Source organism: Ctenopharyngodon idella, chromosome 2, assembly GCF_019924925.1.
Source record: "Ctenopharyngodon idella isolate HZGC_01 chromosome 2, HZGC01, whole genome shotgun sequence".
Classification (NCBI taxonomy): Eukaryota; Metazoa; Chordata; class Actinopteri; order Cypriniformes; family Xenocyprididae; genus Ctenopharyngodon; species Ctenopharyngodon idella.
The window spans coordinates 36,037,259-36,057,939 of record NC_067221.1 but is presented as its reverse complement, the minus strand read 5'-3'; the positions used below and the strand labels follow the sequence as shown (position 1 = coordinate 36,057,939).

Genomic DNA, 20,681 nt, shown 5'->3' with positions numbered 1-20,681 from the left:
AGAAATATTGGTAACACTATACAATAAGGTTCATTAGTTAACATTAGTTAACATGAACTAATAATGAACTGCACTTCTACAGCATTTATTAATCTTTGTTAATGTTAATTTCAACATTTACTAATACATTATTAAAATCTTGTTAACAATAATTGATGCACTATGAATTAACATGAACAAACAATGAACAACTGTATTTTCATTAACTAACGTTAATGAAGATTAGTAAATACAGTAACAAATGTATTGATCATGGTTAGTTCATGTTAGTTAATACATTAACTAATGTTTAACTAATAAACCTTATTGTAGTGTTACCGAAATATCACTTGAGGTTTCAAGATATTTGCACCCCAATGTTTATAAAAGTACACTGACCCAAAGTAAACTGACCCATCTTTGTCTGTTTTGATTATATAATGGTTTGCACTAATATTTGATGGTTTGACTTTTTTTCTGAAATCAGGCCAATTTAGGAAAAATAGAGAACGATTCAAAGCACTTGGCTATCATCTCATGTCTGTGTGTTATAAGTGTGTGAGTGTGTGAACAAAATAAACACGACAGATGTTTTCAAAATCTTTTCATCTATATAATTGACACAAGGGTTTTTCTCTTTCTTTTTAAAGAACATACAACAACAATGGACAGATAATTTCTTCAGTCTCTTCAAAACGTTCTACTTTCAACCTTAAACACAAACTCCCCATTATTGTTTATTTAAAAACAAACTAACAAAAATAATAAACTATATACCAGAATGCATTTTTTTTTTTTTTTTTTTCCTTCATCTCAGCACATTTTGACAATATCAGCCACATTCATCAGTAAGGAGAGAGTGGCAGTGCCACCATTACACCATTGCACCTAGAGGTGGGACTGTTTTCCTGACCTGGAGTCAGACCACTAACTGTCAAACATTTAATAAACGTGCTAAAGACAGTTGAGACTGATTTCAAATCAGATCACTGTACAGATAGTTAATGAATTGTGCCATTGCACGGGTCCATTTCTTCAACCACATCTGATCCAATCGATCAACAAAACAATCCATAACACCGCCTGTGGGATATTTCTCTGTTATCAACCCCTGATCACAATGTAGTCATGCGGACGTGGCCGCGTGCGTCATGCAAAGTGCAGCATTTCTAACTGTAAGGGTGGGGGTGTCGTTCTCCATCTCAATGATCCGGTCAGATCTGTCCGCCACTGTATATAGTGACTGAAACTGCAGCACTTTCTCTGCAGAGCCAATGGCAAACTTAATCCTCATTCAGGACAGTTACATCACTTCCTGTAACCTCTACAAACAAAACGTTCATTAATAGAGCGAAAAAATATACTCTTCTCAAGTTTGGTCAAAATGTGTCATCCTCTTTAAGGCCTGAAACTCTATGCAAGTACGAGAACGCAAATGCTTCTAGCTATGCTCAATTTTAAGTTGCTTTTTAAAATGAATCTCAATGTATTTAAAGGGGACCTTTATTGCTCCTTTTACAAGATGTAATATAAGTCTCTGGTGTCCCCAGAATGTGTCTGTGAAGTTTCAGCTCAACATACTCCACAGATCATTTATTATAGCTTGTCAAATTTGCCCCTATTTGGGTGTGAGCAAAAAAACACGCCATTTTTCTGTGTCCCTTTAAATGCAAATGAGCTGCTGGCCCCGGACCACTTTCCAAAAGAGGGCGGGGCTTTAACACTTCGGTTGCTCAATAAGAACAAAGCTGGAGAATCTCACGCAGCCAAAATGACAAATGTCAGTAATTGTTCAAACTGGAGTCGGACACTGATGGAGAGAATCAGGAAGAAGTTACAAGTTAGTGGATAAATTTATGTAGTTGCTATGGCGTTGATTCAACTCATCGACTAGCATGTGCCGTCATGTTAATCTTTTGTGCAAATCCAGCGTTGAATTGACCCTCTTTTGTGAAGCAGTCCGGCGTAAAATGACGACATGGCAACAACACTCTACTACAACAACTCTTCCGCTTCTCTAAAGCAGCCCAACATGGCCTAACCCCCCTTTGTTGCATGTTCCTGGGGCAGGGTTTATGTAAATGTCAGGGTTAGAAGATCGTTGTAGTCCCTACCAGCCGTTTGTTGTAGTCCTTAAACAGCGAATTCTTTAAAAGAAGGTAGTCAAACTCTTGACTACATGTTCATGTTTATAGTTATAGCTACCTGGACAAGCAACTATTTGAAGGTAACTCTATCGCCCCCTTGTGTACTAAAGTGTAAAAACACACATTAGTATGCATGATGGCTTTGTGTTTACATACTTGCATAGAGTGTGATTCTTGCCAACTACTGACAGACTTTCATTGGTAAAATGTTACGCAAAAGTTTGCTCAATGTTACGCGACACCGTTTTTCACATCAACATTGTGTGCGTACCATAAACAATCCAACTCGTCCGCTAATGAAGGGCAGGGTGTGGGGCTGGGAAATATTTGAGACACACATATGCGACTCACTGAGCTAATCTGATCTGACGTGGATGCAGCATGTATTGAGTACACGTGTATATTCGTATAGTGAGTTCTTACAATGCTTTCTCTGAAGTACACTCACACATAACACACACATCGCTATGAGGTTTGAATCAATATCAAATTAACAATGTCCAGAAACCCCTCCACATCCCTCTGGTTTTGAGTCTTTTATTCTCCGGCTTGTCCTTTCCCGTGTGTAAAATCCCTTTCTGATGACGGTTATTACATATCTGTCCCACGGATTAGAGCACATAATTTCGTAAAATGTGCCCGTCTCTTTCTCATTGCTGGTGCATTAACGTTTCATCCCATATATTGCTCTAGTGCTGTTGAGGGTCTTCAAGGATATACTGAAAATGTGACTGTGGTTAGTACACGTTTATTTACATCCAGAGTAAATACATGTTGGGTTTTCTTTAGGATGGCCCTGAAACCCATTTGTGAAGCGGAGTGCGGAAACTGTTACAATAAACGAGATAGAGAAAGACAGAGAAAGAGTGAGACAGCTAGTCTTCACAAAACAAGGCTCTACTGAGTCTTGTTTTCATGATTAGAAAAGCTTTAAAACAAAGGAGAACACACGGTTCTTTCATTTGCTTTCATCGAGTGTTGAAGGACATTCTCAAGGTTTGAGACATCTTATCTTTATGGGTCTTAATTAATAAATAATTGAACAAGGAAAAACCAGCATGTTTTGTTTGTTGGGGTGGATTTTCATAGCTATTGTTATAGATATCATTGAAGCATTCTCAGAGACCTTTTTCACCACAGACATAAAGACAAGCAAAAGACCAGCTCTAGGGGTGTCGTACTGTATATCAAATAAGAGACAAAAAAGTACACAGATCTAAGAATATTATTCCATGGTGTTCTTATTCAAGACAAAAAAGTGATGCATTCGCCGGTTTCCGTTGATGTTTGCATGTTTGTTTTGGCAATGTGACTAACCCCGCCCCTCCACAATCCAACCCAGTCCTGTACTCAGTCCCAGTTGGTGGAAATGCCTGTCAATTATCGCCTAAGCAAGACTGTGACCAATGAGAGAAGGTAGAGGCTGATGCAAGGAAGGTTCTGGCTGCTTCTTCCAATCACCACCTTCTTGTTCTCCGGCTGATAGGCGTACACTTTGGGTTTGTCCGTGTTTGGGGCCATTAAACGCGGACCACGGGAACACTGATCATCGGCACACATTCCACTTCCTGAACCGCTGATATCATCACCTAAAGATGAGAAGAAAACAAAAAGATTCATGAGCTAAAGTGAGACAGAGTTCAGGAACGTTCCACAATAATGACGAAGCTACATTCCAGGGTTGGAGAGTAACTAACTGAAAGTAGCAATGGTTTTAAGTTAACTACATTTTTGGAGCCTGACAGTAGACCGTTTTTAAATTAGTTTTGAATTTGATTCATATTAGTGAATCAGCCCTTTTTCACCAGCATGAACCAGGTGCTAGTTCTGAGCTAGTGTTGGTTCGACTGACGAGCCTTCAAAGAACCGGTTTGCCTTTCCACGGGCTGGAGAGATAATAATATTATATATTTATAATATTATAACTGTATTGTCTGTTACTTGCTAAATAAAAGTAATAATAAAGTATACTTGTTTTATTCTTACTGACCTCAAACATTTGAACGGTAGTGTATGTGTACTCACTGGTGTCCTGGAAGTCCACATCATTTCCATTGATGGCATACTTCAGTCGGTTGATCATTATCTTAAGCTGCATGATCTGTTTGCGTACAGTCATGTCTGGTTTGGTGATGTCGATCTCCACCTCAGGATTATTGATCTGACTGGCCAACCCGTCTCCCATCACTTCTGGCAGATACCTGACAGAACACAACACAATAAGAAAGAAGCATGTGATCTGTTTGAGAGGAAATATCACAGACAGACTAAAATCTGAGTACACATTTTGCCATTGATAATATCGGTGCTCCCCAGCTTTTAAAAATCTGCAGATTTTGTACTAAAAAATGCTATACAATAATCTACAGAGAGCCATCTTGTACTCACTGTACAAGACAGATGTGTTTCTATTAAAACTGAGGTTGAGTGAGCTGTTCATGTGCATTTACCTGTCCACACTCATTCCATTCCAACATCTGTCTACATCACTGGGTCCAGACTCACGATCCACACACAGTTTTCTGGGCAAATGGACCCAGTATTGCATCATATCCCTCAACATTCTGGACACATCGGATAACTGAGAGAAAGAAAATGTGATCTTACAAATATGGCATATGGCAATGAAAAAATATTTACAATTACAAATAATAAAATAAATAACACTTCTGTTGTTTATGCATTTACAAAATGTTTCTAATCAACATATGCTAACATTAATCATTTTGCATATTATTGAGCCTGCAGTTCAAGGTAATATTAACCCTATAAAACCTACTGTATCATAATTTTTAAGGCCTCTAAATTATGAACATAATCAAAACTTTGCAGAAAACCTGTTGTACGCAATCTACTACATGCCTTCTGTCATCTGATTTATAGTTCATACTTTTTTAGCAACTATAAGGCCTTTTTATATGATTCTTAAAAGGTCCACCTTCAGGTCGTGGTATGCATCTTTTTTTGTGAAATCTTTACTGTTTTTATAAAGTAAATGTTAAAAAAAGACTTTTATATTGTTAGTAATATTTCAAGATTAACACCTACTGGACTGAAGCAACTTTACTTGTTTGTAACATATGTTCTGTTTTGGTTTAGTGTCATTGTGTTTTGGTTCTGTTTTCCCTGTTCTGGTTTGCCTGTGTTCCCTAGTAAATTTCCTTGGTTATTATTAATTAGTTCTACACACCTGTTTTAGATCAGTTTATTACTCTCCCTTGTATTTAAGCCCTCAGTTTCCTTTGTTTCATTGTCCAGTTATAGAGTGAAAATGGATATTAATAGCCATTTTATGTGCTATACTGTCATAAAGATTTAACTGATTTACATTACAAGCTATCAGAGTTTCATCTTACTTTCAGCTAAATAAATATCAACTACACCAAACTGACTATTTTTGCTCATTTTGAACCTGCCAATTTTTCATAAATATTTTTTTAAAATAAATATTTTTTTCCTTGAGTATGAGCTTCATATTCTAATATATATCATACTATATGAATCATAAAAGACCTATCAAATATTGTACTCAACAAAAAACACATATGCAAACTTTTGTTTTTTTTTAGATTTTTAAAAAAAATCTTTTGTCTAAAGGTTCAATAAAATGTTCATTATTTTTTTTACAAATTAGATTTTTCTGACTATTATTTCATATGTCATGCTTAACATGGTTCATAAAATAAGTGTTTAAATTATATTTTTGTGTACATTTTGTATAATGAACCATTTTGTTACTGTGATGGGCTGCCACTTTATGTTCAATGTAAAATCTGGGTCCTAAAGCAAAAACTGCTACAGTACACCACACCACATAAACACACTCACCAGTTTCTCCAGTTGGGCTCCAGGGGTGCTGCTGACTTCTTCTGCTGTGTTTCTCCCTCGCTTGATCTGCTCCTCAGTGTTGGAGCTCTGGGCAGGAGAACCACATGCCTGAAACACCTAAAGAACAAGAAATCATGACATGGGTTTGGCACAGGGTTCTGGTTAACTTTGGTTCAAGATATATTTATGAATTAATGATACACTATATCGCCAAAAGTTTTGGGACGCCTGCCTTTATGTGCACATGAACTTTAATGACATCCCATTCTTAATCCGTAGGGTTTAATATGGAGTTGGCCCACCCTTTGCAGCTATAACAGCTTCAACTCTTCTGGGAAGGCTTTCCACAAGGTTTAGGAGTGTGTTTATGGGAATTTTGACCATTCTTCTAGAAGCACATTTGTGAGGTCAGGCACTGATGTTGGCGAGAAGGCCTGGCTCGCAGTCTCCGCTCTAATTCATCCCAAATGTGTTCTATCGGGTTGAGGTCAGGACTCTGTGCAGGCCAGTCAAGTTCCTCCACACCAAACTCGCTCATCCATGTCTTTATGGACCTTGCTTTGTGCACTGGTGCGCAGTCATGTTGGAACAGGAAGGGGCCATCCCCAAACTGTTCCCACAAAGTTGTGAGCATGAAATTGTCCAAAATGTCTTGGTATGCTGAAGCATTAAGAGTTCCTTTCACTGGAACTAAGGGGCCAAGCCCAACCCCTGAAAAACAACCCCACACCATAATCCCCCCTCCACCAAACTTTACACTTGGCACAATGCAGTCAGGCAAGTATCGTTCTCCTGGCAACCGCCAAACCCAGACTCGTCCATTGGATTGCCAGACAGAGAAGCGTGATTCTTCACTCCAGAGAACACGTCTCCACTGCTCTAGAGTCTAGTGGCGGCGTGCTTTACACCACTGCATCCGACGCTTTGCATTGCGCTTGGTGAAGTAAGGCTTGGATGCAGCTGCTCGGCCATGGAAACCCATTCCATGAAGCTCTCTACACACTGTTCTTGAGCTAATCTGAAGGCCACATGAAGTTTGGAGGTCTGTAGCTATTGACTCTGCAGAAAGTTGGCAACTTCTGTGCACTGTGCGCCTCAGCATCCACTGACCCCGCTCTGTGATTTTACGTGGACTACCACTTCGTGGCTGAGTTGCTGTTGTTCCCAATTGCTTCCACTTTGTTATGATACCACTAACAGTTGACCGTGGAATATTTAGTAGTGAGGAAATTTCACGAATGCACTTATTGCACAGGTGGCAACCTATCACGGTACCACGCTTGAATTCACTGAGCTCCTGAGAGGGACCCATTCTATCACAAATGTTTGTAGAAGCAGTCTGCATGCCTAGGTGCTTGATTTTATACACCTGTGGACATGGAAGTGATTGGAACACTTGAATTCAATGATTTTGAGGGGTGTCCCAATACTTTTGGCAATATAGTGTATATAAAAGGTTAAGTCTTTAAAGAAAGGTTTACAGTTCAGCACTGACCTTATTGTTGAATGTGTTGAGGTTGTCTTGCATGTAGAGAATAGCTTCAGCAATGCGTTTTGGCAGAGACAGAACCACCGAATCCACACTGTAAGGCCGACTCAGTTTGTCAACTACCTCCAGCATAGCATCTACACAAAAACACAGAGTCTTTATATCATGTTGACATGTTGTCAGATGACTTTCAGCACATGTGTGACAATCTGTCATGTCATTTGCATTAAGTGCCCACCCACTTTTCCATGGCGTTGGTTCCGGAAATATTTATAAACAGTCTTTGTTAAGGTTTTCCATAAATTTTTCCAATTTTTCCATCTATTTTTCACAGATTTTAAGTCTTTGTTGAAGCATTAAAAACCATGAACCAAACCAACCAACTACAAGGTGAATCACAATATTATAAACTTTGATTTGAAACAAACAAACAAAAAAAATCACAGTTCACCCAAAAATGAAATTTCTGTCATTAATTACTCGCCCTCATGTTGTTCCACATCCGTAAGACCTTTGTTTATCTTTGGAACACAAATTAAGATATTTTTGATCGAAATCTGAGACTTATTTTATGAGTCGGCATTCTGTCGTAGAGCACGGAAGCCTGCGCTGTCTATACAATGTGAACTGCGTAGGAGACTGACAGGGGAGAGACGAAATTGTTGAATAAATTTGTTATTTTTGTTTTGTTTTTGCGCACAAAAACTATTCTTGTCGCTTCATAACATTAAGGTTGAACCACTGTAGTCATGTTGTCTATTTTAACGATGTCTTTACTACTTTTCTGGACCTTGAATGTGGTAGTTATGTTGTTTTCTATGGGGGCATAAAAAAACCTCTTGGATTTCTTCAAAAATATCTTAATTTGTGTTCCGAAGATGAACAAAGGTCTTACGCGTTTGGAACGGCATGAGGGTGAGTACTTAATGACAGAAATTTCATTTTTGGGTGAACTAACCCTTTAAAGAGTGTGTACTTAACAGCTTTAATGAGGGAAAGAACAACAATCGCCAATGACAATCAAATAAAAATATAAAATCATTCATGTAAATTTGCTGATTATATCTATATATGGGTCAATAGCGTGATGGGTCATTTTTTGTCCAAAGGCCTTAATAATAATAATAAAAAAAAGATATGACATCCAAAGTATGTAAGGTAGTATGACTAGATCACTTTTATTGAATCCAAAAGGTTTTAATTATATTTTGCTACATATAAAGGTATTTTAAAGATTTTGAAGTGTCAAAAGGTCATTCGGTTTAACCGTCCAAAGGCCAATACAGCCACTTCATTAGTGATTAAAATATCTTAAAATGTAATAAATGTATATATTTTTATTCTAGCATGATTTTATACCATCTTATATCAACATAGTGCAAAATTTTATTAAAATTATGTGTAGAAGTCATTGCTTTGTTATGAGAAAGAATGTCCGGAAAAAAGTAAAAGAATTATAAAAGATTATAAAAAAATGTTATTGATGTCATTCGGAGTAACCAATATAAAGGGACCATTTTGGATCAAGTCATGCATTCAATATCATGTGACAGGATGTGACATCATTCAGACACCTGCAAAGGACCACATGGTCATGAAGCAAAGTAACTAACTCTCTTTTAACTATTTGAAAAATTCATGTTTTCACTTGCTCATACGCATGTCCGGAAAAATCAGGTCATTCGGTACAACCGCTATAAAACATGGAAAATGTTGTAATATTTTAAAAACTTGTACTAAAGTTATTAGTACTAGCTAGCTAGATTTCAGCCTGTTAGCTTTGTTTGAAAATATCGTCATTCGGTATAACCAAAAGTCTCATTCGGTAAAACCGAAATTTTGGTTAAACCGAAGGACTTTTTTGGTGAAAAATTTTGTCCATCTTGTAAAAAATGTTAATTGATTATAAAAACCACATAATCTGATTGTTAACACTTAATAAAACTTCAAAATTAATTATATCTCCATTATGTTTTTTACACTTCTAAAAACCTTATTCGTCAATGACCCATATATTGAGAGATTGTATATTGAGATCATATCGAGACAGACTCATGCCATTTGTGGTGCTTCATGGGAAAGAGCGCTCTTTTGGCACAATTTGCTCAACACAGGTCTGTCTTCAAAAGTTTATAAGTTAAAATCAATTGACCTGAATAAAATTAATTGAATTTTTACTTCCGGGAACTGACTGTAGCATTTTATGGCCCAAATCGCACACTTCATATGCATTTAGCTGCACATTCATTGCGGCTAGGCAAAAGTGTGCAAATCAACCACAAAATCTAAAATTACAAATGGGACACCCTACGGTCTTGTAGACTTAACGGACATGTGCACGCGGTGGCCCTGTAAGTCCACAAGACCGTAGGGTGTACCATTTGTCATTTTAGAAGTGTGCTCGCGAGCGCCCCCTTTGTGGTTGAAATGCGCACTTTTGCTCAGCCCGCACTGAAGCGAGCTCTGCAGCAGACTTCTACCCGACAATCAAAGCAGCGTTACGTCATGAAAGTGCAGACTCGTAGGAAGACCACAAGTGTTTAGGGTGCCATTTGGGACAGGGCCTATAAGGGTCTATCTTAGCTCTGCACACCTGCCAGGTTCCTCCACTCGGAGTCCAGATCCGCTTGATTGGCGAGGCAGCCCTTCATGACATTCTTACAGTAGTTTGAGCAGGGCTTGGCAAAGGCAACGCCGCTACAGAGAGGACAGTACGTCAGCTTCATCATGGCACGCACACATTCAGTGCTCAGAGACACCTGCAAGAGAGAGACAAGAAATGAAAGAACAGCTGAAGCATATCTATACTGACTCATGTAACCACAGAAAATGCCCTGAATTGTGTTGTGTCACACATAATGAAAAAAAAAAAGAAGTGATAATTACATTCTACAAATAAGTCTTTGTCAGTTCCTACAGTTTCCCATGAGGTCCAAGGATGTGGGATGATACATTTTGATAAGATTATTGCATAACACCATCATGCTTTTCTACAGACAGTAACCCCATGAGGTTGAAGACAACTTTCACAATATTCCCACTTTTTATCAGAAACCTCCACCCCTCTGATGTCAAAGCATGGGATTTATTTAGGGCCCCATAGGGAAAAGTAATGCAATTCAGAAAGGAAAGAAAACTTGACATTTGCTTGTATAGATGTTTAAATGAATCTAATTTCATGGATATTGGAAGACAAAACTAGTTTTTGTTTAGGTGTAAATGTAAATACAGCATGACATTTGATTTTCTTTAAATGTAACTGTATTCTTTCTGTCCTAACTGCATTAGGCTGCACAAAACATTGTCGCAGCTGCATCATGCAACTTTAACACAGTTTCACAAAGCTTAATGTCAGTAACTGTATATTGCAATGACTTATGTGAAGTAACCGGTTCTGAACAATCTTCAATCAAAACCTTCAATGCGATTAGATGATGAAACACTTGCAAATCACATGCATTATTTTATTATCAACTGGGAGTCTCTCAGAAAGTGGTGCGAATAAATTTGTATTTCACTGAAAATTATACTTTTAAAGTCAAATCGAAATAGACAAGTAACCCCAGATGACATCAGTGCGGTTAATGCTGAGCTGCAGTTCTGTCATACTGTATGTGTTCAGCCTGATAAGAGGAGACTCCATTGTCCATTATATTAAACCTGGACGAAAACTAGAGTTCACAAAAAAAAAAAAAAATTCTGGACGAATTCTGGACAAGGATGAATCTGCATATATTGGCATCTTTCCTCATGATACTGTATAAAAGCTGTAAAACTTATGTCTATAGAAAAAAAAAGAACAAAGATCTAATTTTAAATGTATTTCAATATGACTGAAGCTTTTTGCAGATGTCATTTAAGCCTAGAGGTTCACTTAATTTCTAATTACAATAACAACAGATGACTCTGCAGGTTACACCAGTAGGTGTGACAAGTGACTGTCTTTTGGTCATTGAATCACTCAACTGATTCATTCAAACCCACTGATTCATGCAGAAACTAAAAAAAAACTGACTGTCATGAATCACTGAAAATGTGAGTCATTGAATCATTCACTCAAACAAAGAACACAGATTCAATGTAGAAAAAAATACCAGACTTACTTTATAAACGAGTAATTGAATTATCCACTCAAATGAGTCAAACATGCTGATTCATTTAGAAACGAAACTATGGCTGCATCCGAAATCGCATACTTCTCTACAATATAGTAGGTGAAAAACAGTATGTGACAAGAGTAGCATGTGGATCAATGACGTGACGGGTATTTTTTTTTTTTTGTCCAAAGGCCTTAATAATAATACAAAACAAAGATATGACATCCAAAGTATGTAACGTAGTACAACTAGATCTCTTTTATTGAATCCAAAAGGTTTTAATTATATTTTGCTACATATAAAGGTATTTTAAAGATTTTGAAGTGTCAAAAGGTCATTTGGTTTAACCGTCCAAAGGCCAATACAGCCACTTAATTTGTGATTAAAATATCTTAAAATCTAATAAATGTATATATTTTTTATTCTGGCATGATTTTATTACATCATATATCAACATAGTGCAAAATGGTATTCAAAATTATGTGTAAGTCGTTGCTTTGTTATGAGAAAGAATGTCCGGAAAAATGAATTTCATTAATGTCACTAGGAGTAACCAATATGAAGGGACAATTTTGGTCATGTGGTCAATATCATGTGATAGGATGTGACATCATTCAGACATCTGCAATGGTCATGAAGCAAAGTAACTAACTCTCTTTTAACTATTTGAAAAATTCATGTTTTCACTTGCTCACACTCATGTCCCGAAACAGCAGGTCATTCGGTACAACCGCTATAAAACATGGAAAATGCTGTAATATTTTAAAAACTTGTACTAAATATAAAATGTGTGATTGTCCTTTTGCTTGCTAGCTAGATATCAGCCTGTTAGCATTGTTTGAAAATATCGTCAATCGGTATAACCAAAAGTGTCATTCAGTAAAACCGACATTTTTGGAGACAAATTTTGTCCATCTTGTAAAAAATGACAAAAGCTGTGTTAATTGATTATAAAAACCACAATGTCATTGTTAACACTTAATAAAACTTCAAAATTAATTATATCTCCATTATGTTTTGTTTTTTTTACACTTTTAAAAACTTTATTTGTCAATGCCCCATGTCCGAATTCACAGTACTCTGAAAGTGTGCATACGATGGACACTTCACTATCCCATGAGGCCATGGGAGAGGATTTGTGAATGGCAGTGAAGCGACGTAACTGACGCTGGTAGGTCACATGATAATGACAACATGGTGAATGTAGTATGCCCAGATTACATTCATACTACACATTCATACTTTATAACATGCTTTTTCAGCAGTCTTAAAGTAAGTACTTGCTCAAAATAAGTACCTACTTAAGAGAATATTCTATTTCGGACGCAGCCCATTTATTGTGTTTATTGAATCATTTATTCAAACAATTCGTTCAAAAACGCAGATTCATTCAGGAAGGCAACACAACGTTCTGCTGTGGTTTCGTCAGTGGAGCAAAAATAGACAGGGAAAATGGCAATATCTCAAATTTAAGTTACTCAATATTAACTTTTTGTTTGTGACTGGGAAAGGTGCCACATGGGTAGCAGATTCTCTTCGCTCTAGATATTAATATGCACATATACTTCACTTTAAAGTGAAAACTAGCAGCATCAAGGGAGGAAGAACTTTTTGTCACATATTGAGATATAAATAACTGGACTGGACCAAGGTAAAAAGACTTGATTCAGACTCCTACACACCTTACACACACAAACACACCACCCTTTAGGGAGACCTGGCAGTGCTTGTTACCTGAAGGATGACTCAAGCACAAACACTTTAATGAGGAGAGAAGAGAAGAATGAGAGAAAATATGATGAGAGAGAAATTCAGAGAATAGACAAATGGAGTGAATGTGAGAAGGATGTGTGAAGATGCACAGGAAGCTCCGGGGAGGAGGGAAAGCGAGGACAGAAGAAGAGAGAGAGAGTGTGAGAGAGAGGGAAAAGATAGAACAAGTAGAGGGAGGATAATATGGCACATCAAAGCCTCTGAGCATCTGTGATTCATCAGATCAGAGCAGGATAGAGAGAGTTTGCTGCCCAGTGTATGGCTCGGATTCAGTTCGGACACCGGACCCACACTTCAGCCTTGTGGAATGCCAGGTTGGACATTCAGCAATCTCAAACTGGTGATTCAAAAATTATTTATTTTTATGAATCAAATGAATTTATTGAACCGATTTGCAAATGTGTTATTTGCTCATTGAATTGGGCATTTTATACACCCTCAGAAAAAAAGGTACAAAAGCTGTCAGCTTAAAGGAATAGTTCAACCAAAAATGAAAATAATCCCAAAAATTACTCACCTTCAAGCCATCCTAGGTGTATATGACTTTCTTCTTTCAGTTGAACACATGTGGAGTTATACTAAATGATATCCTGGCTCTTCCAAGCTTTATAATGGCATTGAATAGTGTCCGAGTTTTAGAAGCTCCAAAAAAGTGCATCCATCCATAATCCATATTTATGACGTAGGACGTATGACGTATGACATAAGTGTAGCGTAAGCTTAGTTAAGAATTGACAAACAAATTAGAAGTCTAAAACAATAAGTTTTAAAGAAAAATGTCAGAGGATTTCGATATAAGAGAAGAGGAGCTACGTCCAGTCATTAGTTGGGTCAAAGGTCACCCTTCCACCGGAACTACTCGACTCTCTCATGAAAACGCATGTGTCCATTGCCGGAAGCCAGTTAAGTTTTAAATATGGATATTTTTCTTACAAACACCCATTGCTTCTCTTCAGAAGGCATTTATTAACCCACTGGATCCATATGGATTACTTTTATGATGGATGGATGTGTTTTTTTGGGCTTCAAAAACTGGGAGGAGCCAGGATATTATTTAATATAACTCTGATTGTGTTCAGCTAAAAGAAGAAAGTCATATACACATAAGATAGCTTGAGGGTGAGTAAATTATGGGATAATTTTTATTTTAGGGTGAACTAATCCTTTAAGGGTGCATATTAGTACCTTTAGAAAGGGTAAAGCCCCAGTTTTTGTACTTTTTTTTCTTTTCTGAGAGTGTACTGAACTTGATATGAACACTTACCAAATTATTAAAATACGTTTTCAGTCAGGATATGACTTTTAGTATTGTTTATGCAAATCATTATTAATGAGCAAAATCATGGCTGCTGTAAAAACAAGGATGAGTCGCACAAGACTAGTGAACTATATTCTATGCTTAAGGCACAAATATTAAATATTTCTCGTACTGCATCATTGTTATGTAACTCCACATCTGCGATAATTTAGGCAATGAGTGAGATTTGATCAATATGTAAATATCATGCATAACTGTCAATATGCCTAATGTAAACATACATTTTGAAGGAGCTTTTTCATATCGTCACGCTAATCATATTTCAAGGATATATAAGTGCCTGCTTACCTCACTTTTGTGACAATTCTTCTAGCATTCCTCCTTCTCCTTCATATTTTACCATCTATATTATTTATTATTACTAAATTCTTTATCTATTATATTTTTGCTTTAGTTCAAGGGGAGATCTAAGTGCTTGAGCAGAGTCTCATATTTAATATGCTTATTTAATGTGCAAGTAAAGTGCTGTAGGCAACAGTGTAACCTTATGTGACATTAATCTCAATTAGACTGAACTGGAACACATGAGAATAACTGAATCGTTTATGGAACTGTCCGAAGGAACCAAATTCACAGAAATGAGTCATACTTTCCAAACACTATAATTTGTTCCCAGAGATTCTGAACATTGTAGGTTTAAGATTTTAGACCTTTGAAACTTGCAGAAAGACTGAGTTTCCTTATGTAGTGATTAAAAAAAAAAAAAAAAAAATGACAGCATGATGGAGGAAAGAATGGTGTGAAATGAGCTCATCCTTCAAGTATAGATAAATTTGAGTTTAATAGCCATGTCTCTCAAAACCAAGCACTCCCAGAATCTCTAGGCCTGTATTTTACTTGCCATCCAGCCTTTGCATCCTAATGAGGACTCCACGGCATATATGCCAGAATCTATTTGGCACCAAAATCCCAAAACAAAGGGCTTAATAGAATTAGCGGTTTAGCTAATGCTACGATAGCTAGAGGTTAATGTCGGCAACAGTATCTAATGTAATCCTTTTATCTGTTCCCATCTTATCGCCTCACGTTATTAATTTCAGCTCTGAATCAGACACCCCAGGGAACAGATTACACACGTATCCCTGATTCCTGATAATTAGAAGAAACTGCTGGAATATGTGTCAGGAAAACATACCAAACAGACCACAGCAAATCTGATCAAGAGCTTTGGAGCAACAAAACAGAAACCAACTGAAACATTTTTGGGACATTATTCTTGGACAGAAATGAAAAATTCTTGGACCAAACCTCCCACATCAAAAGTAATTCAGAGTAGTCCAGACTAAATTAGACTTAATTAAGCTTAAATAGGCTACTGTCGTATCCGTTTATCTAAAGTAGTTGAGGAAGTATGCTGTTTGCATGGAAAAACCTTTTAAATCAAGCTGAGCTCATGCCATTGGGCGGTGAATGCTGTTAAAAACTGTTTCCTATGAGATACAAAGTTATCTTTCTCAAGAGGGCTTTACTGATCTTGAGACATTTGACTGATTTTTGTGAACCTGATCTTTTGTTCTTCAAATCATATATTCCCAGACATCACATGACATTTTATGTGCTTTAAACAGGTTTACACAGGGTTGATGGTGTGGACAAATGTACTGGTTTTATTGTATTTTACATATTTTACTTCAGTTTTTGAAATAAGTCTCTTATTCTTGTCAAGGCTGCATTTATTTGATAAAAAACAGTAAAAAACAGTAATATTGCGAAAAATTATTACAATTTAAAATAACTGTTTTCTATTTTAATACATTTTAAATTACAATTAATTCCTGTGATGGCAAAACTGAATTTTCAGCTGCAGAATCCTACAAGAATTCATTGTAATACGTTGTTTTGGAGCTTAGATTTGGTTTTGGATTAAAAAAAAATTGTGGAAATTGTGATTTTAATTTCAGGATTCTTTGTTGAATAGACAGTTCAAGAGAACAGCATTTATCTGTCACTTTTGATCAGTTTAATGCTTCCTATACATACATACACCGGCATAACATTATGAGCATTGACAGGTGAAGTGAATAACACTGATTATCTCTTCATCACGGCACCCGTTAGTGGGTGGGATATATTAGGTAACAAGTGAACATTTTGTCCTCAAAGTTGATGTGTTCCCAGTCTGCAGTGGTCAGTATCTATCAAAAGTGGTCCAAAGAAGGAACAGTGGTGAACCGGCGACAGGGTCATGGGCGGCCAAGGCTCATTGATGCACGTGGGGAGCGAAGGCTGGCCCGTGTGTTCCGATCCAACAGACGAGCTACTGTAGCTCAAATTGCTCAAGAAGTTAATGCTGCTTCTGATAGAAAGGTGTCAGAATACACAGTGCATCACAGTTTGTTGCGTATGGGGCTGCATAGCTGCAGACCAGTCAGGGTGCCCATGCTGACCCCTGTCCAACGCCGAAAGCGCCAACAGTGGGCAAGTGAGCGTCAGAACTGGACCACGGAGCAATGGAAGAAGGTGGCCTGGTCTGATGAATTACGTTTTCTTTTACATCACGTGGATGGCCGGGTGCTTGTGCGTCACTTACCTGGGGAACACATGGAACCAGGATGCAGAAGGCAAGCCGGTGGAGGCAGTGTGATGCTTTGGCCAATGTTCTGCTGGGAAACCTTGGGTCCTGCCATCCATGTGGATGTTACTTTGACACGTACCACCTACCTAAGCATTGTTGCAGACCATGTACAGCCTTTCATGGAAACGGTATTCCCTGGTGGCTGTGGCCTCTTTCAGCAGGATAATGCGCCATGCCACAAAGCAAAAATGGTTCAGGAATGGTTTGAAGAGCACAACAATGAGTTTGAGGTGTTGACTTGGCCTCCAACTTCCCCAGATCTCAATCCAGTCGAGCATCTGTGGGATGTGCTGAATAAACAAGTCCGATCCATGGAGGCCCCACCTCACAACTTACAGGACTTAAAGGATCTGCTGCTAACATCTTGGTGCCAGATACCACAGCACACCTTCAGGGGTCTAGTAGAGTCCATGCCTCGACGGGTCAGGGCTGTTTTGGCAGCAAAAGAGGGACCAACACAATATTAGGAAGGTGGTTATAATGTTATGCCTGATCGGTGTATATATTAGCATAAACATACAATGAGCCCTTAAACAACTTGCCTTTTTACAGTCAAGATATTGAGAAAAGGCTGTGTGAAATATGTTACAATAAACATTAAAATGGGTTGTGAATGGAGTTTCACATTCAATTTATACATGAGATCATCACCTTGTCTTTTAAAAAAAAGTATTGCAATATCTGCAAGGACAAAATCCAATCATAAAAAAGTTAGAGTGCTACTGAGCTTTTTCACAACACTGGGTGACAATTTCAGAGAAGATAACTTGTTCTCTCGAGAGCTCAGACTATGGTTAAAAATATCGCCAGAGCTTATTGCTCTCATTACGCTTTTTGTGAACAATCCATAGTTATATTCTGCTTTGGGGAAATTAGTAAAATCCACATGAAGCAGAAGAATAGATTTAGAGTTACAAATAGTAGTTAATAAAAATTGTTCAAGATAATAATACTTGTTTTCAGAGAATATATTTTGTGGGGTCCAAAAGTCTGAGATTACATTGGAAATCTGGTTGTTGTTGTTGTTGTTTTGTTGTTAACCAGGACATAAATAGAAGAAAAAGTATGAACAGTTTAATATAAAATAAAGAAATATTTATGATTCTGCATTTACAATACTCTAATCAAATACACAAATTAGTGACATTAATGATGTGAAACAGCCAGTGTATTACAAAAGATAAACACAATTCAAGATACACTACTGTTAAAAACTTGGGGTCTGTAAGATTTTTAATACATTTTAATACATACATACATACATATATATATATATATATATATATATACATATATATATATATATATATATATATATATATATATATATTAGTAAAGAGTATAAATAGTAAAATATATTATAATATAGTAAATATATAAATATAGTAAAATATAGTTAAAAACAGTAATATTATTATAGAAATATTATATATTATTACAATTTATTTGACTATATTTTAAAATGTAACTTATTCCTGTGATGTCAAAGCTGAATTTTCAGCATCATTACTCCAGTCTTCAGTGTCACATGATCCTTCAGAAATCACTCTAATATGCTGATTTGCTGCTCAAGAAACATTTCTTATTGTTATCAATGTTGAAAAAAAAAATGATGCTACTTAATATTTTGTGGAAGTCTTGATACATGAATAGATAAATGGAAAGCATTAAAAAAAAAAAAAAAATAGAAATCTTTTGTAACATTATAAACGTCTTTACTGTGACTTTTGAGTATTGTAATTAGCCCTTGCTGAAAAAAGTATAAATTTCATTCAAAAAGAAAAAAAATCATGCTGACCCCAAAATATTTAATGATGTTTAGATGATTTTTTTGCAGTGAAATTAGCAATGTTAACACACGCATCATAACTGACACTGAGCCACTCTCTCACAGCTTTCTGAATTCAATGGACCCTTAAAGCCAAAACAATTGCGTCATGATGCCTTGTTTCCACATTCCCAGCTGTGATGGATCTGAGTTCGAAAGCAGAAGGCCTGGTCCTGTGAGGTCCACTGTGTTTGTCTGCTCTAGATTGTTAGCTCTTTAGCCTGGACTCACCCTATCCCACAAAAGCCCTGTGTTTCAGAGGATTCTCAAGCTATTTATGCAACTACAGCTGTATAATCAATTCAACAGACACAATATTTGCAATATATTGCTGTTTGATTACAATATTCAAATGCTACAGTAATTCACATCAACATAAAATGCCATTCACAACCTATTTTACTTCTGCAATGTTATGTACAAAAAAGTACCGCAGTACTACTATGATTTTTAGATGTACAATGGGAGTAACAATGTATTCTTGGAAGTACTATGGAGTACTATGCTAATACCATGGGATACGTGAATTTCTATTTCAGAATACCATAGTAACTGATACCATCACTGTACCATGGTACCGTCAGTATGTTTTTCACAAGGTTAAATATTGTACTGTAATGTACTTCAAGATTTACATTTACATGGTAATACCACTGTATTTTTAAATATTATGCCCTTGACTTTATTTTAGGGTCTACTAGAATAGGTTTTCTTGCTTGAATGTTCAAAAAATACATTATTTTTCACATATTTTACATTATTGCAGCACCTCTCTTCCCAGTCTGTCAGTAATGCTCTGTTTAGTTCCTGTCTATATGAAGCCCCTCCTTCCGAAAAGCACAATGTGCTCTGATTGGTTGGCTGGACCAGTGTGTTGTGATTGGTCAACTGCTTTGTGCATTTCAGAAATTTCACGCCCTTTACCATAACCGCGAGTTTCAACACACTACTAAGGCCCAGGCCTCACCCCTTTTTTTGCGTATGCCTTGGGCAGGAATTATTTAAAGAATATTGTGACAAGTACATTCACAGAAGAAAACTCAAGACTACAATCGAGGTGTTTCAGGGAGTTCAGAAACATTGCTTACTGATATAGAGAATAACTCCCTTTGAAGTGGGCTTTGTGCTTTATAAGTTTGCAGATCTTTTTCATGCTCAAACAGCAACAATACACACTAAATAAAGTTGAAAAAGCAGTTTCTTTAAAGAGTTTCCACCTTTGTTTGTTTTATTCATTCATTAACATATGCTTAAAGTTCTTGCCAATGTTTTCCCATCTCTCGTCTGTTTTATAAGGCTCTACTTGTTCTTCTGTCCTTAAATGGCACGTCTGATAAGGGATGTGCGCATGTGGTTGGGGTCAAGGCGCAGTCTAGATGTGCTTTCTTTATAGACGATCTTCTCTTAAGTAATTAGAAAGAAATATGGCTGCGCTCCTCCCAGTGTGCGGAGAAAGATGTGCGGCGACTGGCCTACTTCTGAAGTCACGAGGAGCACAAGTCGTGCTTAATAAAAATGAATAAAACACAGGAACGGCTAGAGAGGAAAGAAGGGAAGACCAGCTGTGCTCATCGCTCTTTTATTCTTTCATTTCCTTCCATTATTTAAGGCTAATACTCCCCTAATGCTATTTCTTTCCTCTAAAAC

The 20,681-nt window shown here is 36.9% G+C and overlaps 1 protein-coding gene across 1 annotated transcript in view; it reads right to left on the bottom strand.

Moving 5' to 3' along the window:
- Positions 1 to 570: 570 nt before the first annotated feature.
- gpc1b (glypican 1b) overlaps positions 571 to 20,681 on the bottom strand; it is a 95,300-nt gene continuing 75,189 nt past the window's right edge. The window contains exons 4-9 of the mRNA XM_051915110.1: positions 10,037 to 10,202; positions 7,450 to 7,580; positions 5,955 to 6,071; positions 4,577 to 4,707; positions 4,152 to 4,327; positions 571 to 3,715 (exon numbers count right to left, since the gene is read on the bottom strand). Coding sequence (XP_051771070.1) covers positions 3,507 to 3,715; positions 4,152 to 4,327; positions 4,577 to 4,707; positions 5,955 to 6,071; positions 7,450 to 7,580; positions 10,037 to 10,202 — 930 coding nt within the window. The 3' untranslated portion in view covers positions 571 to 3,506. The remainder of the gene's footprint in view (positions 3,716 to 4,151; positions 4,328 to 4,576; positions 4,708 to 5,954; positions 6,072 to 7,449; positions 7,581 to 10,036; positions 10,203 to 20,681) is intronic.